We start from the raw sequence: 15,978 nt of genomic DNA, 5'->3' as shown, positions 1-15,978 counted from the left end.
GTGGCTGATTCTCCCAGGAGATGAGGGGGCAGGGTGCATAAATGCTTGCCGCAGAATAATGGCACAGCGGGGCCCTCTCAGGGCTCATCCCTTGCTGTAGTCTCTCATGAGAGACTTAGATTCATTCCAAGAGGACAGAGTTCCCTCAGTTTTTTGTTTTGTTTTGTTTTGTTTTTGCAGCACAAGCTGGTGGCAAAAAAGGAGCTTTGGTTCTCTCTGCAGGATTTCCCTGAGACAGAAAAATGCTCTGGAAAACCATAGATGAGGCACTGACTAGTACTTGGACTCTCATTGACTTGGATTGGGTGTAAAATGCTGACAAAGGGGCTGTACTAAAGAATGAGAAACTGACACAAAGAAATCTAGATAAGTTCTTGCAATTGGCTATAGCACGGGAAAACTCCCCTAGCCATTACATGAAAACCAGGCAAGACTCTAACAGATGTTATCATCACAAGAGAGCAAATGCCGTGGATTAAGATGGACTCCTTTAAAAACCAGTCACTGCTGTGTGTATCAAGGCTGAGTTAGCTAAACTGCACAAACCACGTGCCTCAGGCAGAAAGCTATCTGGCTCTGGCTTCCAGTCAAGGGGTCCCCGAAGTTGAAACGAAGTGACGGTAATGCTGATCTTGCCATCCACTTTAGGGTTTGGGGGCTCAGAAACATTGGACCTTTGTTAGATTGAGCTGAAAGTAGCTGCTTGCATGCTTAAAACTAAAAGCAAATGTGCCTTACTTACTAGCATGGACTTACTCTCTTCCTCCCTGCTGATTCCTCCCTTATTCTCCAACCCTGATTTTAGCTCCTTTGAAGAGAACAGTACTTATGATAGGACCAAAATCTCCCCATCCCCAAGGGTGGCTGAAGTCACACAGACACCAGACCCAGCATGCAGGGAAACTTGAGAGAGGAAAAAACTCAATTTTTTATGCTCTGTTGGTGATAGACAACCATTTCACCATCCTATCCAGACCTGCTAGGGGGACGGCAGGGCTTGGACTATGATGAGGCAAGGAAGGCACTTCTTGAGATGCAATTTTAAGGGAGCATCAAAAACTCAGTGACTAAGGCAAATCATATTTTATTGCAATATGTTTTGAAAATAAAAATGAATGCTGAAAACCTATGATGAACACACTGTCAACATTTTAAATAGGGATAGGATTGCTAAGAGTGGTGTACCATGACATACTCAGTCTTAAGGCACATCCTGATCCAAAGACTGCTTACGCATGGGTCAGCAAGCCCACTTTGCATTGTCTAGTGAAAACTGGGCCTTCGGGCACCTACATAAATGCTGACACTCTGGCTACAGTGATGGCTGTACTAAAGTCCTTTGTATCCGAATCAGGAGTCTTGGGTCGTCTGCCAGCATCCCTGAACACGTGGCAGTTTAACTTGTTAGATGGCAAGATGGGTAAAAACCTTTGACGGTTCTCGAAGTTTCCATCTCCATTGCTAATATTCTACCATCTTACTGGAACATCTATGACAGCCACCTAACTGGCCTCCCCTCTTCTGCCTTTGTCTTTAAGTCAGTGTCTTCAGCAGCTTAATTTTCCCCACTACAATGTGAGATCATAAAATAGGAGATCATTAAATTCCTCCGCTTAAAATATTTCAATGGCTTCTTTTTCCACATAGACTGAAATCTAAAAGTTTGCTATGGCCTATAAAGTCCTACATGATCTAGCTTCCCTGCCCACCTTGCATATAAAATCTCTCTTCCATCTACTCATTAAACTATAGCTGTATATACCTTTCTTTTCTGAGACTTTGTTTTTTTTGGCCTAGGTGTGTTCATACTTGCTGTTTTTTTGACTAGCACATAAAATCCCCATGGCTAGCTCCTTCCCATCCTTTAGTGGAGTATTACGAAATAGACACCAGCAGGAGTGGCAAACAGTTTTGAAAGAATTTGAGATTTGTATTTTTTTAATCTTCAAAAGAGTCAACATGGGTAAATCAGAATTTCTTTGTGTTAAAACCTTGTCAGAATTCTAGAGTGACCTCCAAAGTCTCTGCCTACAGTGGGTAAAGTGCTTCCTCTGCACCATGCCCCTTAAAATCCATTTTCTCGATACTCAGAGTACTGTCCTTTGCTTAGCAACATCTCTACTACCTGGGAGCTTGCCAGAAACCCAGAATCTTGGGCCCCCTCTTTTCTTACTGGGTCAGAATCTTTTATCTTAGCAAGGTGCCCAGATGAGCTGTACTCACACTAAAGTTCGAGAAGCACTGCATTGGCATCACCCCCTTGTCCTCCCATCACAGCACTTAAACCACAGCATGAGTTACCCTGTATTTTCATCCGTTCATTATTTACTCTCCATCTGTATCCTTCCCTCACTTGCACTAGTCCGTAAGTTATAAAAGAGAGAGATGTGTCTGTGTTGACAGCTGTATCTCCAAGGTCCATAATAAGTGCTCAAATATTTTTGGAAGACATAAATGAACAAAACATTCAGGAATTACTATTAATTCCTTTATGGATAACTTTATATCCAAACATGACCTAATCTTTATTTATACCATGTAAGCTAAGATTGGCCCCCTGATGGCTTAATGTTTGAGTCTTACACTATCTTGTGATACAGAAAGAGATGGCCTGGAAATTTATCAAAGATCCTTTGAATTTTTGGATTCTTACCCAAGTTCTTGCCTGCTAGGTCTTGGATGCTTGTAATAGCTTCAATTAGTTTTGCTTGTTCTATGCTCCACTCTTTCAAACCCATCCTTCATATTAAAAACAGAGAAGTCTGTACTGTAATATGAAAGGCATTGATTTGCATCTGAAGAACTTGTCCTACTGTTTCTTAACTGTGTCACCTGGGAAGTCAATTATCCTCTAAGTTTGTTTACTCATCCTTCCAATGGATAATAACATTTGCCTTTCAGGGTGCTAATGAGGATAAGTGAACTCACGTAAGCAAACCATCTAGAGTAAGTTTCAGAGTTGATCAATAAACGTTAGTTCCTTTTTTTCCCTCTTATGTTTCATCATGTCACTTTTTGCCTGAGCAAACAACCAACCAAAAGAAAGTAAAAATTTAAAAATATCAATTCCTCAAAGCCTGTATTCATTATTTAAATGCATTATTTAAATTCATTACTTAAATGAATTCTTCTGCCTGTTAAAAGTTGACCACATGGCCAATTGCCATTAGTTTCTCTCTAGACCCCTCCCCCAAACCCATTTTCTACTTGAGTAAAACCAATATTACCTTTTTCTGCTTGGTTCATTTCCTGTCTTGCCTCAAGAATATTCCCCACATGCCCTATATTCTCTAACCACTGTAACTGCAGTTTCCCACCAAGGTACAGTGTGAAATCACACCTCTTGAAATTCTGGGAAAGACCATTCTTACTGATCCAACTCTTCTTTCAAACCTATAGGCATTTAAGAGCTTGTACCACCAATTTAATTATAAACTATTCTGTATTGATTTTGAATTCTTTCATGCTTGTTGATTTTTTTTTCCCATCTGGGATATAAGCTTTTTGAAGACTAGAAAAGTGCTTTATTTATTTATAATTCACAAGAGGTGGCAAAGTACTGAGTCATAAACCTTGTTGACTGTTTGGTGGCCAAATTCCTACTAGCTGCCTGTAAATGGATGGGTACTTCTCTAATTCTGCTCATTCTATCTGAACCACCTGGTTTCCTTGTGGGAAATTTTACACCTCAGTCTTTTGGAATTCCTAAAACAACAGTCTCAAATTCATATGCTTACAGGGTCATGCATATGCACAAGGGAAGGGAGCCAAGTGGAAGCATTCAGGGATTGGTAGCTGTGTGCTCTGTCTAGAGGAATAAACACTAAGGTCCGGCTCAATGTTGCATGCGGGAATTTGGGTCCACGTGTTTTACTTTGTTAAGAGAAACCAAGAATCTGGATATTTCTGTAAAATTCCTCAATTTTCTAATTTTGACAAATATTTCAAAAAATTTCAAAAACAGTGAAGGCCACACTAAAGACATCTGTGAGACACTGAGAGCATATGATTGATTTAAGCAGTCGTTTTCAGTCTTGGCTGCAAATTAGTCACTTGGGGGACTTTGAAAAATCCAGATGTCCAGGCCATGGCCCAGGCCAATTAAATCAGAATCCTTGTATCTGTGCCCCATGTATCAATATGTTTTTTTCAAAGCTACCCAGTTGATTCAATGCACAGTCAAATTTGAAAACCAGTGGGTTGGAGGCTCCATTCTACTTTTTCATTTCTTTTGTAAATTTTGCCTTGGTATTATTTGTAAGGGGTATGTGAAGCCTCAGGTTTGGATGCCTTAATTAGCATGGACCTGAAAAAACACTCCACAACCTCTGCCCCATTTGCCTCATGCCATGTGGTGAAGCTTATGGTATCTTCAGTTAATTTCACTTAGTCACTTGATCTCCTATATACTGCTATCATGTTAAGGAAAGAAGTCATTTCTTTTCTGTCTTTTAGAAATAAATGCTAACTCATTCAATAAAATTAAACTTTTATAATGCTATTTGTTTATTCTTTGTAGTATTTTCTGTTCTGTTTTCTTATTAGCTTCTTTGAGAATGAATGGTTTCAGATCATATACCCAGGGTAAAATAATATTGTAACTGGTTCACAGTCCCAGTACCCTAAATCATGTCTGCTGAGGATGCTTCCTAAGAACTTAAAAAAATCCGTACAGATCTATAGAAGTGGATGTGCACATAAAGACAAAAGATAGAAGTGGCAGCATTAAAATACATTAACTATAGTTATCCATTTTAATCCCCTCACTAACGGTTCACATTCCCCCATGGCTCATATAATATGACCCTTGATTTTGCTGTTCAGTTCTGATAATTTCTCTACTGACACATTTTCAAAAAATTTTATAGGTAGGCTTAGAATGCCTGACCATTACACCAACATTGAATTTAAGTTCTTTATTTTCCTTGTTCTTCCTTTAGTTTAGTCCATGGTTTCAGTCACATCGTTGTAAATCATTTAAAAGATGAGCTATGTTAAGCTTTGCTAGTCTCTTGATGCCACATTTTAAATAGCTGTGTCTTCTTTTTGAGCTTCAGTGTTCAAGAATTTTGGTAATATAGGAATTGCTGATAAATAGAAGATTTGGGGATTGTTACAGTCTACAGAAGCACTTTGTGAAATTATGGTATAACAAGGAAATGCCCCTGGAAAACTTTAATCTATGTCAACTTAAGACATATGGAGAATAAAACCAATTGCCTCAAGTGAAAAAAAAAATCTTATACTCCTTGGAAGATACTAAAATCAGAAATATAAATGCAAAAGTAACTGATTGATGGTTTCAATAATTTGAGAAATTATGGTAGAATGATGAACTCTGTCTTTCAGAAGAGATGGTAATTATATTGATGCCCAAAAATTTGAACTATGCATTGCTAAAGACTTTATGAATACTGACTTAATTAGGTTACTTGGATATATGCAGTAATATTTTTAACTAGTTCAAGGATTATATATATATATATATATATATATATATATATATACATAATCTCATATGTAAAAGAACTAAAGTTGTAGAACATGTATAACAAATTCACGTTACATTTTAATCTGTTTTAGAGACATAATGATGCTTATTTGAAGCTTGAGTGAAAGTGTTTAGATCTGATAATGGCTTAATGTTGCAAGTCTATTTTAATTTACAGATTAATCTGTGGTAGCCAGGTTCTCTTGTGTCTTATTTGAATTATTCTCACTAGGTTCTTAGTGGTTTAATTCTTGCCCTCTGGTGAATCACTTTCTAAACTTAAAAGTTTTAGAGGTGTGTGTGTGTGTGTGTGTGTGTGTGTTGCATCTTCCTCCTACTAGATTATAAATTGCTTGAATGACCACATCATTTACATTTATCTTCCTTTCTGTGCCTAGTACAATGCTTTGCACATAGTACTCACTAATTAGATGCTTTTAAAACATATTGAATGAGTTTCCATATATAATATGGTGGTTTATCATGGCATTTACAATTACCTACCTAATTACTGAGATGAAATAAGTCTATTTTAAATCCTACATAACAAAATATTGGCAGGATAAGGGAACAATGAAAAGAAGAAACCATTCAAAGACTTACTCTGTAATCACTTGATGTCACATAAAATATAGGGAGGAAGGCAAGCCAGATGATGCACGTGGTATACATGGTAAAACCAATGAACTTGGCTTCGTTGAAATTTTCTGGGCACTTCCGAGTTTTGAAGGCATACACAGTGCATAAGATCACCAGGACCACATCGTAGGTGAGTGAGATCAACATGCTGGAATCTCTGACATTGCATTTTAAGATGACTGTCTCCCGCTTCTCTGGGAGGGTGTAGCGCCTGGTGCCCGGAGCTTCCAGGATCAGCCACACAGACACCACCACAATTTGCACCAGTATCAGACCCAGGCAGATGAAAACCTGAGAACTCGGGCTGATGAATTTTGGCCTCTGAGCTCCATTCTTTACCCCATCAAAGATGCGGGCGATGCAGTTTGTCTTGGTCAGCAGGGCTGAGTAACAGACAGCAAAGGAGGTCCCCAGCCCTAGTCGACGCAAAGCACAGATGACTGGTGATGGCTTGGCAATGAAGAAGAATGTCATGCAATAGGACAGACCAACCCCAAACAACAAGATGTAGCAGAGCTCCCGGCCTGATGCTTTGACCAAGGGTGTGTTGTTGTGCTTGATGAAAACAGTCACAACTACGCATGTACACATAAAACCCAGGCAGGCGATGGTCACTGGACCAATGGCCCAGGCATCTTCCCACCTGATGTAGTCCTCGGGGAGATTAAAGCAGGCAGACAGGTCTGCAGTGGGCCACTGCCCGAGGCCGCAATCCATACAGGTAAACTCGTCAGCCAGGTATTCGTAGGGCTCACAGGGGATACAGATCCAGCAGCAGACATCCCCTGGTTGCATGTTCTTCATTTCATTGGGGGCACAGGGGTCACTGCACTGGGAAGTGGGGACCGAGTTCCGGGACCAGTGGATAGAGTCAACATCTAGTGATAAGGTTTCTGCCCAGTGACCCACCTTCAAGTAGGAATACTTGCCACCCACGTACTGGAAATTGAACACGTTGTATCGTCCCATTCCATCTCCGAAAGTGTCAAACTTGACAATGCTATCGGCACCTTTATTTGGGTTGAATGGAGCTGTGACATATAAAGGGAAAGAAAAAAAAGAACACCGTTGAGGCATCTCAGGTGTGATCAATTACTTCCTGTTACACACTTAGGAAAACTGAAATAACAGGGAATAGGGATTCCGAGGCTGAAATAACTTACTACCATTGAATTTACACATTAAAAGCTACTAGAGTACTCATGCATTCATAAATTCACCCACTGAACATTTCTGCATACCTCCTGTGTGCCAAGTGCCAAGGATTAATCATGAGCGTAATACAGAGCCTGCTTTCAAAGGAGCTTATTATGTAACGGGAGCTGGCAAACATGTAGTCATATTCTCTGTGCTGTGTAAATATTCATTTCTTCAAAGAGTTCACACTAGGAATTGGGCAAAGCTTTGTGTCTCATCCTTATTGCTTATTGATGGTGTATAGACCCCAAAATATGAAATGTTTTCATGAAAATATAAAATTAATAGGAAGAATTTTTCTCCAAAAGGAAGGTAAAGTTTTTCACCAGAAGTGTGTGGTTTGCTTCTTTTTTAAACCGCTTTTGTAAACTGAAGTGTAATTGACATGCAATGTTATATTAGTTCAGGTGAACAATATAATGATTCGACAACCTGTACACTACTTAGCGCTCACTACTAGAAGTGTAGTCACCAGCTGTCATCATACAATGTTACTACAATATTATTGACTCTATTCCCTATGCTCTACCTTGTGTCTCCATGAATTATTCACTTTGTAACTGGAAGTTTGTACCTCTTAATCCCATTTTGTACCTTTAATCCTCATCCCTCATGCATCTCCCCTCTGCAACCACTGGTTCTCTGTATTTAAGAGTCTGGTTTTTGTTTGTTTTGTTTTTAAGATTCCACATACAAGTGAAATCATATGGTATTTGTATTTCTCTGACTTACTTCACCTCACAGAATACCTTCGTGGTCCATCCATGTTGTCACAAATGGCAAAATCTCATTTTGTAAATAGCTGAGTAATATTCCATTGTATATGTAAATGCCACATCTTCCTTATCCATTCATATATCAAGGGACACTTGGGTTGCTTCCATATCTTGGCTACTGTAAATAATGCTGCAGTAAACATAGGGGTTCATATATCTTTTCGAATTAGTGTTCTTGTTTTTCTTTGGGCAAATACCCAAATAGTGGAATTACTAGATCATATGGTGTTTCTAGTTGTAATTTTTTGAGGAACCTCTATAATGTTTTCCATGGTGGCTGCGTACGGTATGCTTTAAAAAAGTTCGTATGATTCAGAAGGAAAAAACAAAAAAATGGAAACCCACCCATAATCCTTTAACCCTAATGTTTTCATGTTTTGAGGCATATTCATGCTATATATAGTATGCTTTCATTCATGTAAACATATGGCCTGGATGCCTTAAAGACACCAGCAGTATCCAGAAGCTAGGTGACAGTGCTTTCAAGTTTGTTCCAAACTGTACAGTGTTAGTAACCCTCGGCCAAATGACCTGCCCTCAAACCTCTTTCTTACAGCTTTCTGCGAGTATTCAAGAACAGCAGATCTCTGAGTATCTATGTTTCCTCTCTTCTGGCTATGTGTTCATCATGTTTCTCTTGCCAAGGTCTCCTCCCACTCCGATCGGCCATTTTTATGCCACCTGCTTTGGTCTCCTGCGTGCCTACTATTTCACACTGCCGCCCTTTATTTCATTGGATGTAGAAGAATATTGCTGATATCTACTGATGGACAAACTCCACTAGTTAGGATAGGCTTGTCTGTGTTGGTAAACAGACGCAAAATTGTTCAATGGCTCAAACACAATGGAAGTTTACTTCTCTCTCATGAGACCATCTAAGGTGTTGGTTGGTGGGTGTCTCTCCTCCACACGGTGAGTTGGAAACCCAGGTTAAGTTGCACCATGAGGCTGTGCCAATTTGCTGGGTCTCCTCCTCATCAGTATCCATCCGGTGGAAGGAGAGAATGTGAAGTAGGTATACCTGCTTCTTTTTCTTTTTAATATTTATCTTTGAGAGAGGGGGCGGGGAGAGAGAGAGGGAGCATACAAGTAGGGGAGGGGCAGAGAGGGGAGGAGAGAGAGAGAATCCCAAGCAGGCTCTGCAGTCAGTGCAGAGCCCAACTGGGGGCTTGAACTCACCAACCATGAGATCATGACCTGAGCCGAAATCAAGAGTCCGACACTTACCTGACTGAGTCACCCAGGCGCCCCTACTTGCTTCTTAAAGGTGTAAACCTGGGAGTGGTGCAAATTTCCATTTACGCTTCATTCATTAGAAATTAGTTCTAGGGCCACACCCCGCGTCAAGAGGGGCCGAGAAATACAGTTTAGCTAATGAGCGCACTACAGCCCTGCTGCGGAAGGAGAAAATGGAATTTGGCGGGCACTGCAGTCTTGCTCCGCAGGTGTCGTTCGGTCTTTGTAGCCTTCTCTCTGAACTACACTCCACCTTCTCTGGGGCTCATGTTGTTCCAGCCAATGGGAACACCTTACCCTTATTGGGTGAGATGTCTGATGAAGACGAATCCCTCATTGAGTCACTTGGGTCGTTGGTGAAAGAAAACGCTACAATTTACCAAGTAATCTTCTCCTGCTTAGGGCTCACAGGGGCCCCTGGGGGCCTGGGTTGGGGGGTTTCCAGTAATGTTCCATCCAGATCACATATAAAATCTGTTAGCGAGCGTAGTCCAATATGCCAAATTTATTCCTCATTTATGATTTTTTTTCTCTTAATGATTTTGTCCTCTCACCTGCAGTTCAACTTTACTAACCTTTCCCTAGTTGTCTGCCACATTCCACAAACCCATCACACATGGCTGTGTGTGTCTGTACTCTCGTGGAGCAGCTTCAAGCTTACAGTGAGGCAGAATAATGTGACAGATGAGGGCACATCTGGGATTTAGAAGGTTTATGTGTGATTCTCATCTCTGTCTTTTAATAGTTGTATGTCTTTAGCCAAATTAACCTTTCTGACTCCACTCCTTAATCTGAAAATAGTAAATTAAAATTATAAACAAAGTAATATAAAAATATAGAATAAATTGATTATTTTTCTCTGATTTTTAGCACTCGCCAGATACGAAATTGTATGATAATCAACTCCATTATTTGTTTTTTCCTTGATCTCTTTCCACAATGGTACACTGCTTTTGTATTGATACAGCTGTAGACTGTGCTTTAATATCTGTTGGGACAAGTGAAAATAGGAGTTGAAAGGCTTATTTTTTTTATATTTTTATATTTTTAGGAGTAGGAATCAATATTAGAATTCTTATGTTACATAAAACGAACCATGTTTAGTCTCTGCTTATAAAAATTCCCTAAATTTTTAGGGAATCCATTCACATGTCACAAGTAAGTAAAATGTTGAATATTTTAACACATTTTACATCAAATATAACAACCTCAGATGTGTTACTAACTTTTTTACTTTTGCCTATGCAGTCAATCTCCACCAATGTTCAGTTGTTGTGAGATTGCAAATCTGGAAAAGTTTGTAAAATGAATATGTTTAATATTCTTATTTAAAATTCTTCATTATTTTCACAAATATTTTTAAATTTCTTAAAAGTGACATATTTGGTAGATGATAAAACTGATGATTTGGTGTGTTCTGAGTTGGAAAGGGTTATTAATAAGACTGTTGGCCTGTGAGCTAACAGGATAAAAACCAAAGATGTAAAACATTGCTCTTACAAATCTTTTCTGGAAAGGAGCCAATAGCATCAACTGAATATTGGGGCAGACTGTTGCCTAGCTGAGGTTAACAGAATTAATAACACATCTGACGTTCTTGCCTTTGATGTAAAACGTGTTAAAATATTCAAGATTTTACTTATTGGTAACATATGACAGGAGTCTCTAAAATTTTGGAAGATTTGTAAGCATAGAATAAACAAACTGAGTTTAATGTTAACGTAAGAATTCTGATATTGCTTCCTTCTCATGAGGCTAGAGTAATAACATTTCCATTCCCATGTTTTTTCTTAATTGTTTGAAAATGTTGACCATTAATACATTTTTAAAAGATCATAAATAAGTACTTTAGCTCTTACTTTTACGGACTGTTGCTGTTATTTATCACGAGGCTATTTGAAAGCAGAGGGGCAGAATCTATTTAGGCTTTCAGCAGCTCTTTCCTCCCTACCTTTCTATTCTGAAAGATTTCAAACCTACAGAAATGTTGAGAATATACTAAAAACCACACTATTGGGACCACCTAGAGTTAACTAGTTGTTAATATTTTGTCATATTTGTTTTACTGTGTTTCTTTTTTGCTAAAATATTTTGCTATTAAAATTATTTAAAAATGAAATATCTATACTGAAGTATTTGTAGAGCATGAGTTGGCAAACTATAACCCATGGGCTAAATTCTGCCTGTTACTTACTTTATAAATAAAGTTTTATGAGAACACAACCATGCTCATTTGTTAACATATTATCTATGGCTGCTTTCCCACTACAACAGTAGAGATGAATAGATGAACTAGACATTGTATGACCCCCAAATATTTACTATATGATGAATTTCATAAAAGCCACATAAACTTTCATTCCATAAAGAGCTGGCATCAAAATACATAGAGCAAAAGGAAACCACACACAGAAATGTGGAGCATAAAGTTTGGTAGTAAAGTTAAATATTTGCATATCTATTACCCAGAAATCACACTCTTGCACATGTAACCTAGAGAAATTCTTGCACATATGATCCAAAACCACACAGATGAATGTTACTGGTACTGTTTACAAGGGAAACACAAGTAGAAACAACTCCAATTTCCAACAGCACCAAAAGGAAATTTTGTGTATTATTCACAATATTCTGTTGTGCCATAAAAGTAACAACAGCTATGAGAAAGAAGATGGATGTGTTTTAGAAACAATATTGTGGGACAAGACTATATGATTTTACTTTTATGAACTTCTGAGGTGAACAAAACTGAACATACCATTTGGGGATACATATAGGAGTGATAAACTCTTAAGAAAAAGCAAATGAATGTTAAAGACACAATCAGGATAATGCGCATTGGCTGAGGAGGAGATATGTAGAAGGATGGGACAGGGAAGAGCTGTGATGTGGTTAGCAATTTGTTATCTTCTGCTTCTTGTTCAGATGAAGTGTTTTTCATGAATGATTATTTTATTGTTGTGCTTCATAAATTGAATTGGGTTCAGCATATTCTTTGGTTTTGCATTTCATAATGAAAATATTTAAAAATTAAAATGTGAGAATATGCTATTCCAGACACAAAGAAAATGTATTCATTAATCTTGTCATTCTAGGGGACTAATATCTCAAGTGCTTATTTCTCCTGATGACCACGTTTGGGGACTGAGCACGTAGTTATAATCAATTGCTCCTGTTGATGTAATGAATTACTAAGAGATTTGCTAAGATGTATTAGAAAATATAAATAACTTAAATATTCAAATTATAATCAGAAAAAGGCCACTTCATTTAAATGACACCACACAATGAAAAAGTAAGGATACACTTAACAAAACACGTGAAAGCGCAACTTACTTTAGATGCATTTTGGCTCTAACCTCAAGAACTGTTAGATCAGAAATTTATGTTGCTTTACATGACGAAATTTGTGATAATTTGTTACAAGGGTAGTAGAAAACTAATACACACATTAGAACTATTTCGCATTTGTGTACGTATTCTTTTAATGAGTCTCCAGAGAAGCCTCATGGCACTGCTGGTGGGTAGATAAATGGGTGTACCTCCAATAGAGGGCACCCGGACACAGATTTTCGAAATCACAAATGCTTGCAACTTTTGACCCAGCATCTCCAAGTTGTGGGATGTATCCTACATATACATTTGCATATGTGTCAAATGATGTTTTCACAATGTTATTTCAGAATTGTTTATAATAGAAAAACATTGGAAATGATCAATAATGAAAAAATGGAACAGTATATAGCTATGAAAAGAAATGAGGAATCGTTCTACGTGCCACATGGTATGGAGATATAAAAAATTTTAAAATCACACCATTAGATGTAAAAAAAACCAACAAGGTATAATGTGGTACATATATTGTAATACTTAATATGCTATCTTTTAAAAAAATTTTGTTTTATTTTTGGGAGAGAGAGAGATAAAGTGTGAATTGGGGAGGGGCAGAGAGAGAGAGGGAGACCCAAAATCTGAAGCAGGATCCAGGCTCTGAGCTGTCGGCACAGAGCCTGAGGCGGGGCTCGAACCCATGAACCGTGAGATCATGACCTGAGCTGAAGTCAGATGCTTAACCGACTGAGCCATCCAGGTGCCCCTTAATATGCTATCTTTTATGTAGATGGAAAAATAGAAGACTCTTCATTTTCTTTTATGTACATGAAGGAACTCTGGAGAGATAAGTGAGGACATGGTTATCAATGGACAGGAAATCAGAAAAGAGCAGATGTTTGACAAAGATGGGAGAGAAAATTTTACTGAATTCTTTGATGTACTTTTTGCATTTTCAGGCATGGGAATGTGTTACCTATTAAAAATATAATATGAAAAGGAAAGTATAAATTGACATTTGAGTAAACTTCTAACCTGAGAGACTAAAACAACCAGAAAAAGAAACTTGGAGTATATAAAGGCAGCACAAGGGGCAAGAGGCAAATGCTTTAAAGCAATAACGTGCTGAGAGAGACAAGAAAAGATGCTGCATCTATCAGTTAGGCACAGCATGGTCTTAAAAAGGAAAATTCAGAGAATAAGAATGAGCTTTTGGAGTGAAATAGCAGAAGTAGAAATTCATAAAAATTGAAAGGTATATTTGAGAAAACTCTCCAAGTTTGATAAAAATACTGAGAATGAGAGTAGAAAATATAACAGGAAAGCTAGAGAATACTCTGTGGAATTTCAACATTTAATCAACAGGAGTTCCAGAAAGACAGAGGGAGGACATTATCAAAAGAGTCAGAGTGATTGTGGAGAATGCATGTGGCTGGAAAAGCAAGAGACAGTTGTTCTTTCTTATAAGCCTATTGAATTTGTGTAAAAATTATGTACGTGTATTATTTTGATAAAAACAAAGAAGCTATAAAGTTAAAAAAAGTAGAAAGAATAACTGAGCAAGGTCAGGTACAATAGCTTGCAAAGGAAATTATGGAAATGATATTCTGTCAGTATTATAACAAGTGCTTGATAAGAGGGTGGTGAACGAGTACTTTGGGTGAAATTTTGTTTTTTAATACCAGTTTACCTTTCACTAAATTTGTTAAGTATGTAGCAAAGTACGGACTAGGGTCTAAATCATTTGAATACATACAATATGTGGAAGTATTTCTAATAAATACATCATAAATTCTAAACAAAGATCCACTGCCAGCAGAAGTGGCCTGGTAGTTTGGAATATAGGGTTGCTGTGTCTGTATTCCAGTTCAAAGACTAAAAGGAGAATCTAGAAGAAAAAGGTGACCCACGTCTGTCAAATATTCCACAAGGGAGAACAGTCCTCTTTCTGAGGTTTTTCCAAACATGACTGGCCTGGGTAGTGAGGGGGCAGGTAGGTAAACTGGGCTCCTTCTCAGATGTCGCTGGAGCGACTTCAATGACAGAGCAGCTGGTAGCTCTAGGGTACTGATCTCATTGCCTTCTCGATGCATTTAAAGTTGAATCTAAGTCCAATGGCTCATCTGGGAAATAAAGCCAGTGAATCAGAATCGTGGAGATCAGCCGTATAGTTCTTTGGCGTGAGGAAACTCTCCAGAGTTTTCTGTTTCGAAAGTAGAATCCCACCCATGGAACAGACGTTGTTAGAATTGGAAAAGTCAATCCATTTGTTGTTGCTGAAGCACGAAAGAACCCAAACTAAAGGAGGGAAAAAGAACTGGGAAGATGGCAGAATTCTTTTTCAGAAAGATTTATAACCTCTAAAATCTAATTTCAAGTCCCTCACTATCTAGATGCTTAAATCCAGGTCCCCCTGACTTTTCAGAAGGAGCCTAGTGTGACCTCAAGTTGGGAGAATGACTTCTCCTTTCAGCTCATTATCCAATTAGTTTTGACCCCAGTTTTTAATGGATTTTTTTTTTTGAGAAGTTTAGGACCAAGGTGACCAGCCCTCCTAGGGCCCATTTGGTAGAGATGAGGCAAGCCCATGCCTTAAAAATATCATAGGTCAATGGCAGGAGACAATTAAATCAGTTCTTTATTTTTTCCTCTCAGACAGAAGTCCAATTAAGGTAAGACAATAATGTGGTTCTTAACAGGCTTTCAGTAATGGGAATATTACTGCCACGGCCTGGGTTCACATTCATAAATACTAATGAAGATTGCAAAAGCTACTAAGAGCAACATGGCTCCAATTTTACAACATTTTACAGCCAAGAAATCACTGAGGTTTCAGTGAGCTAATTTGATGAATTGTAATAAAGACATACATGAGAAAACAGAAAATGGCATCGCCCTTGAAAGACCTTTTTGGAGGTCGAGAGGTAAAGAAATCAAAATCCTTTGCCTAGAGCAAGCAATCATTTACAAACACACACCGGGAAGATAGGAAAGAATACGAATGAATCCTTGGCTATCAGTAATTAATTTACCTACTGACTGGGAATAAAATTGGTGATGCATTTCTCATGGATATTTATCAGCAGAACCTAGCTGCTGGGGCAAAGTTCCAGTCTAAGGTGCTCAGTCTCAGATGAAAAATGCTCAGTTAAGTACCTATGGTACACAGTGAAAGTGAGTGTTCAAGAAAAGCCACTGAAAGAACATGTTTCTGTTTGGTTTTTTTTGTTTGTTTGTTTGTTTGTTTTTTTGTTTTTTTAGGTTGTTAAGACTTTTGAAAAGGACTCTCTTCAGTCCTCTTGAAAAGTT

General features: G+C 38.2%; 1 protein-coding gene across 1 annotated transcript in view; it reads right to left on the bottom strand.

Moving 5' to 3' along the window:
- GRM3 (glutamate metabotropic receptor 3) overlaps positions 1-15,978 on the bottom strand; it is a 220,301-nt gene that overhangs the window by 18,794 nt on the left and 185,529 nt on the right. Inside the window, exon 4 of the mRNA XM_060632366.3 lies at positions 6,095-7,161. Within this exon, the coding sequence (XP_060488349.1) occupies positions 6,095-7,161 (1,067 nt within the window). The remainder of the gene's footprint in view (positions 1-6,094; positions 7,162-15,978) is intronic.

Source organism: Panthera onca, chromosome A2, assembly GCF_046562875.1.
Source record: "Panthera onca isolate mPanOnc1 chromosome A2, mPanOnc1 haplotype 2, whole genome shotgun sequence".
In the NCBI taxonomy this organism is placed as follows: Eukaryota; Metazoa; Chordata; class Mammalia; order Carnivora; family Felidae; genus Panthera; species Panthera onca.
Note: the sequence above shows the minus strand (reverse complement) of the source record. Positions and strands in the feature narration are given on the sequence as shown.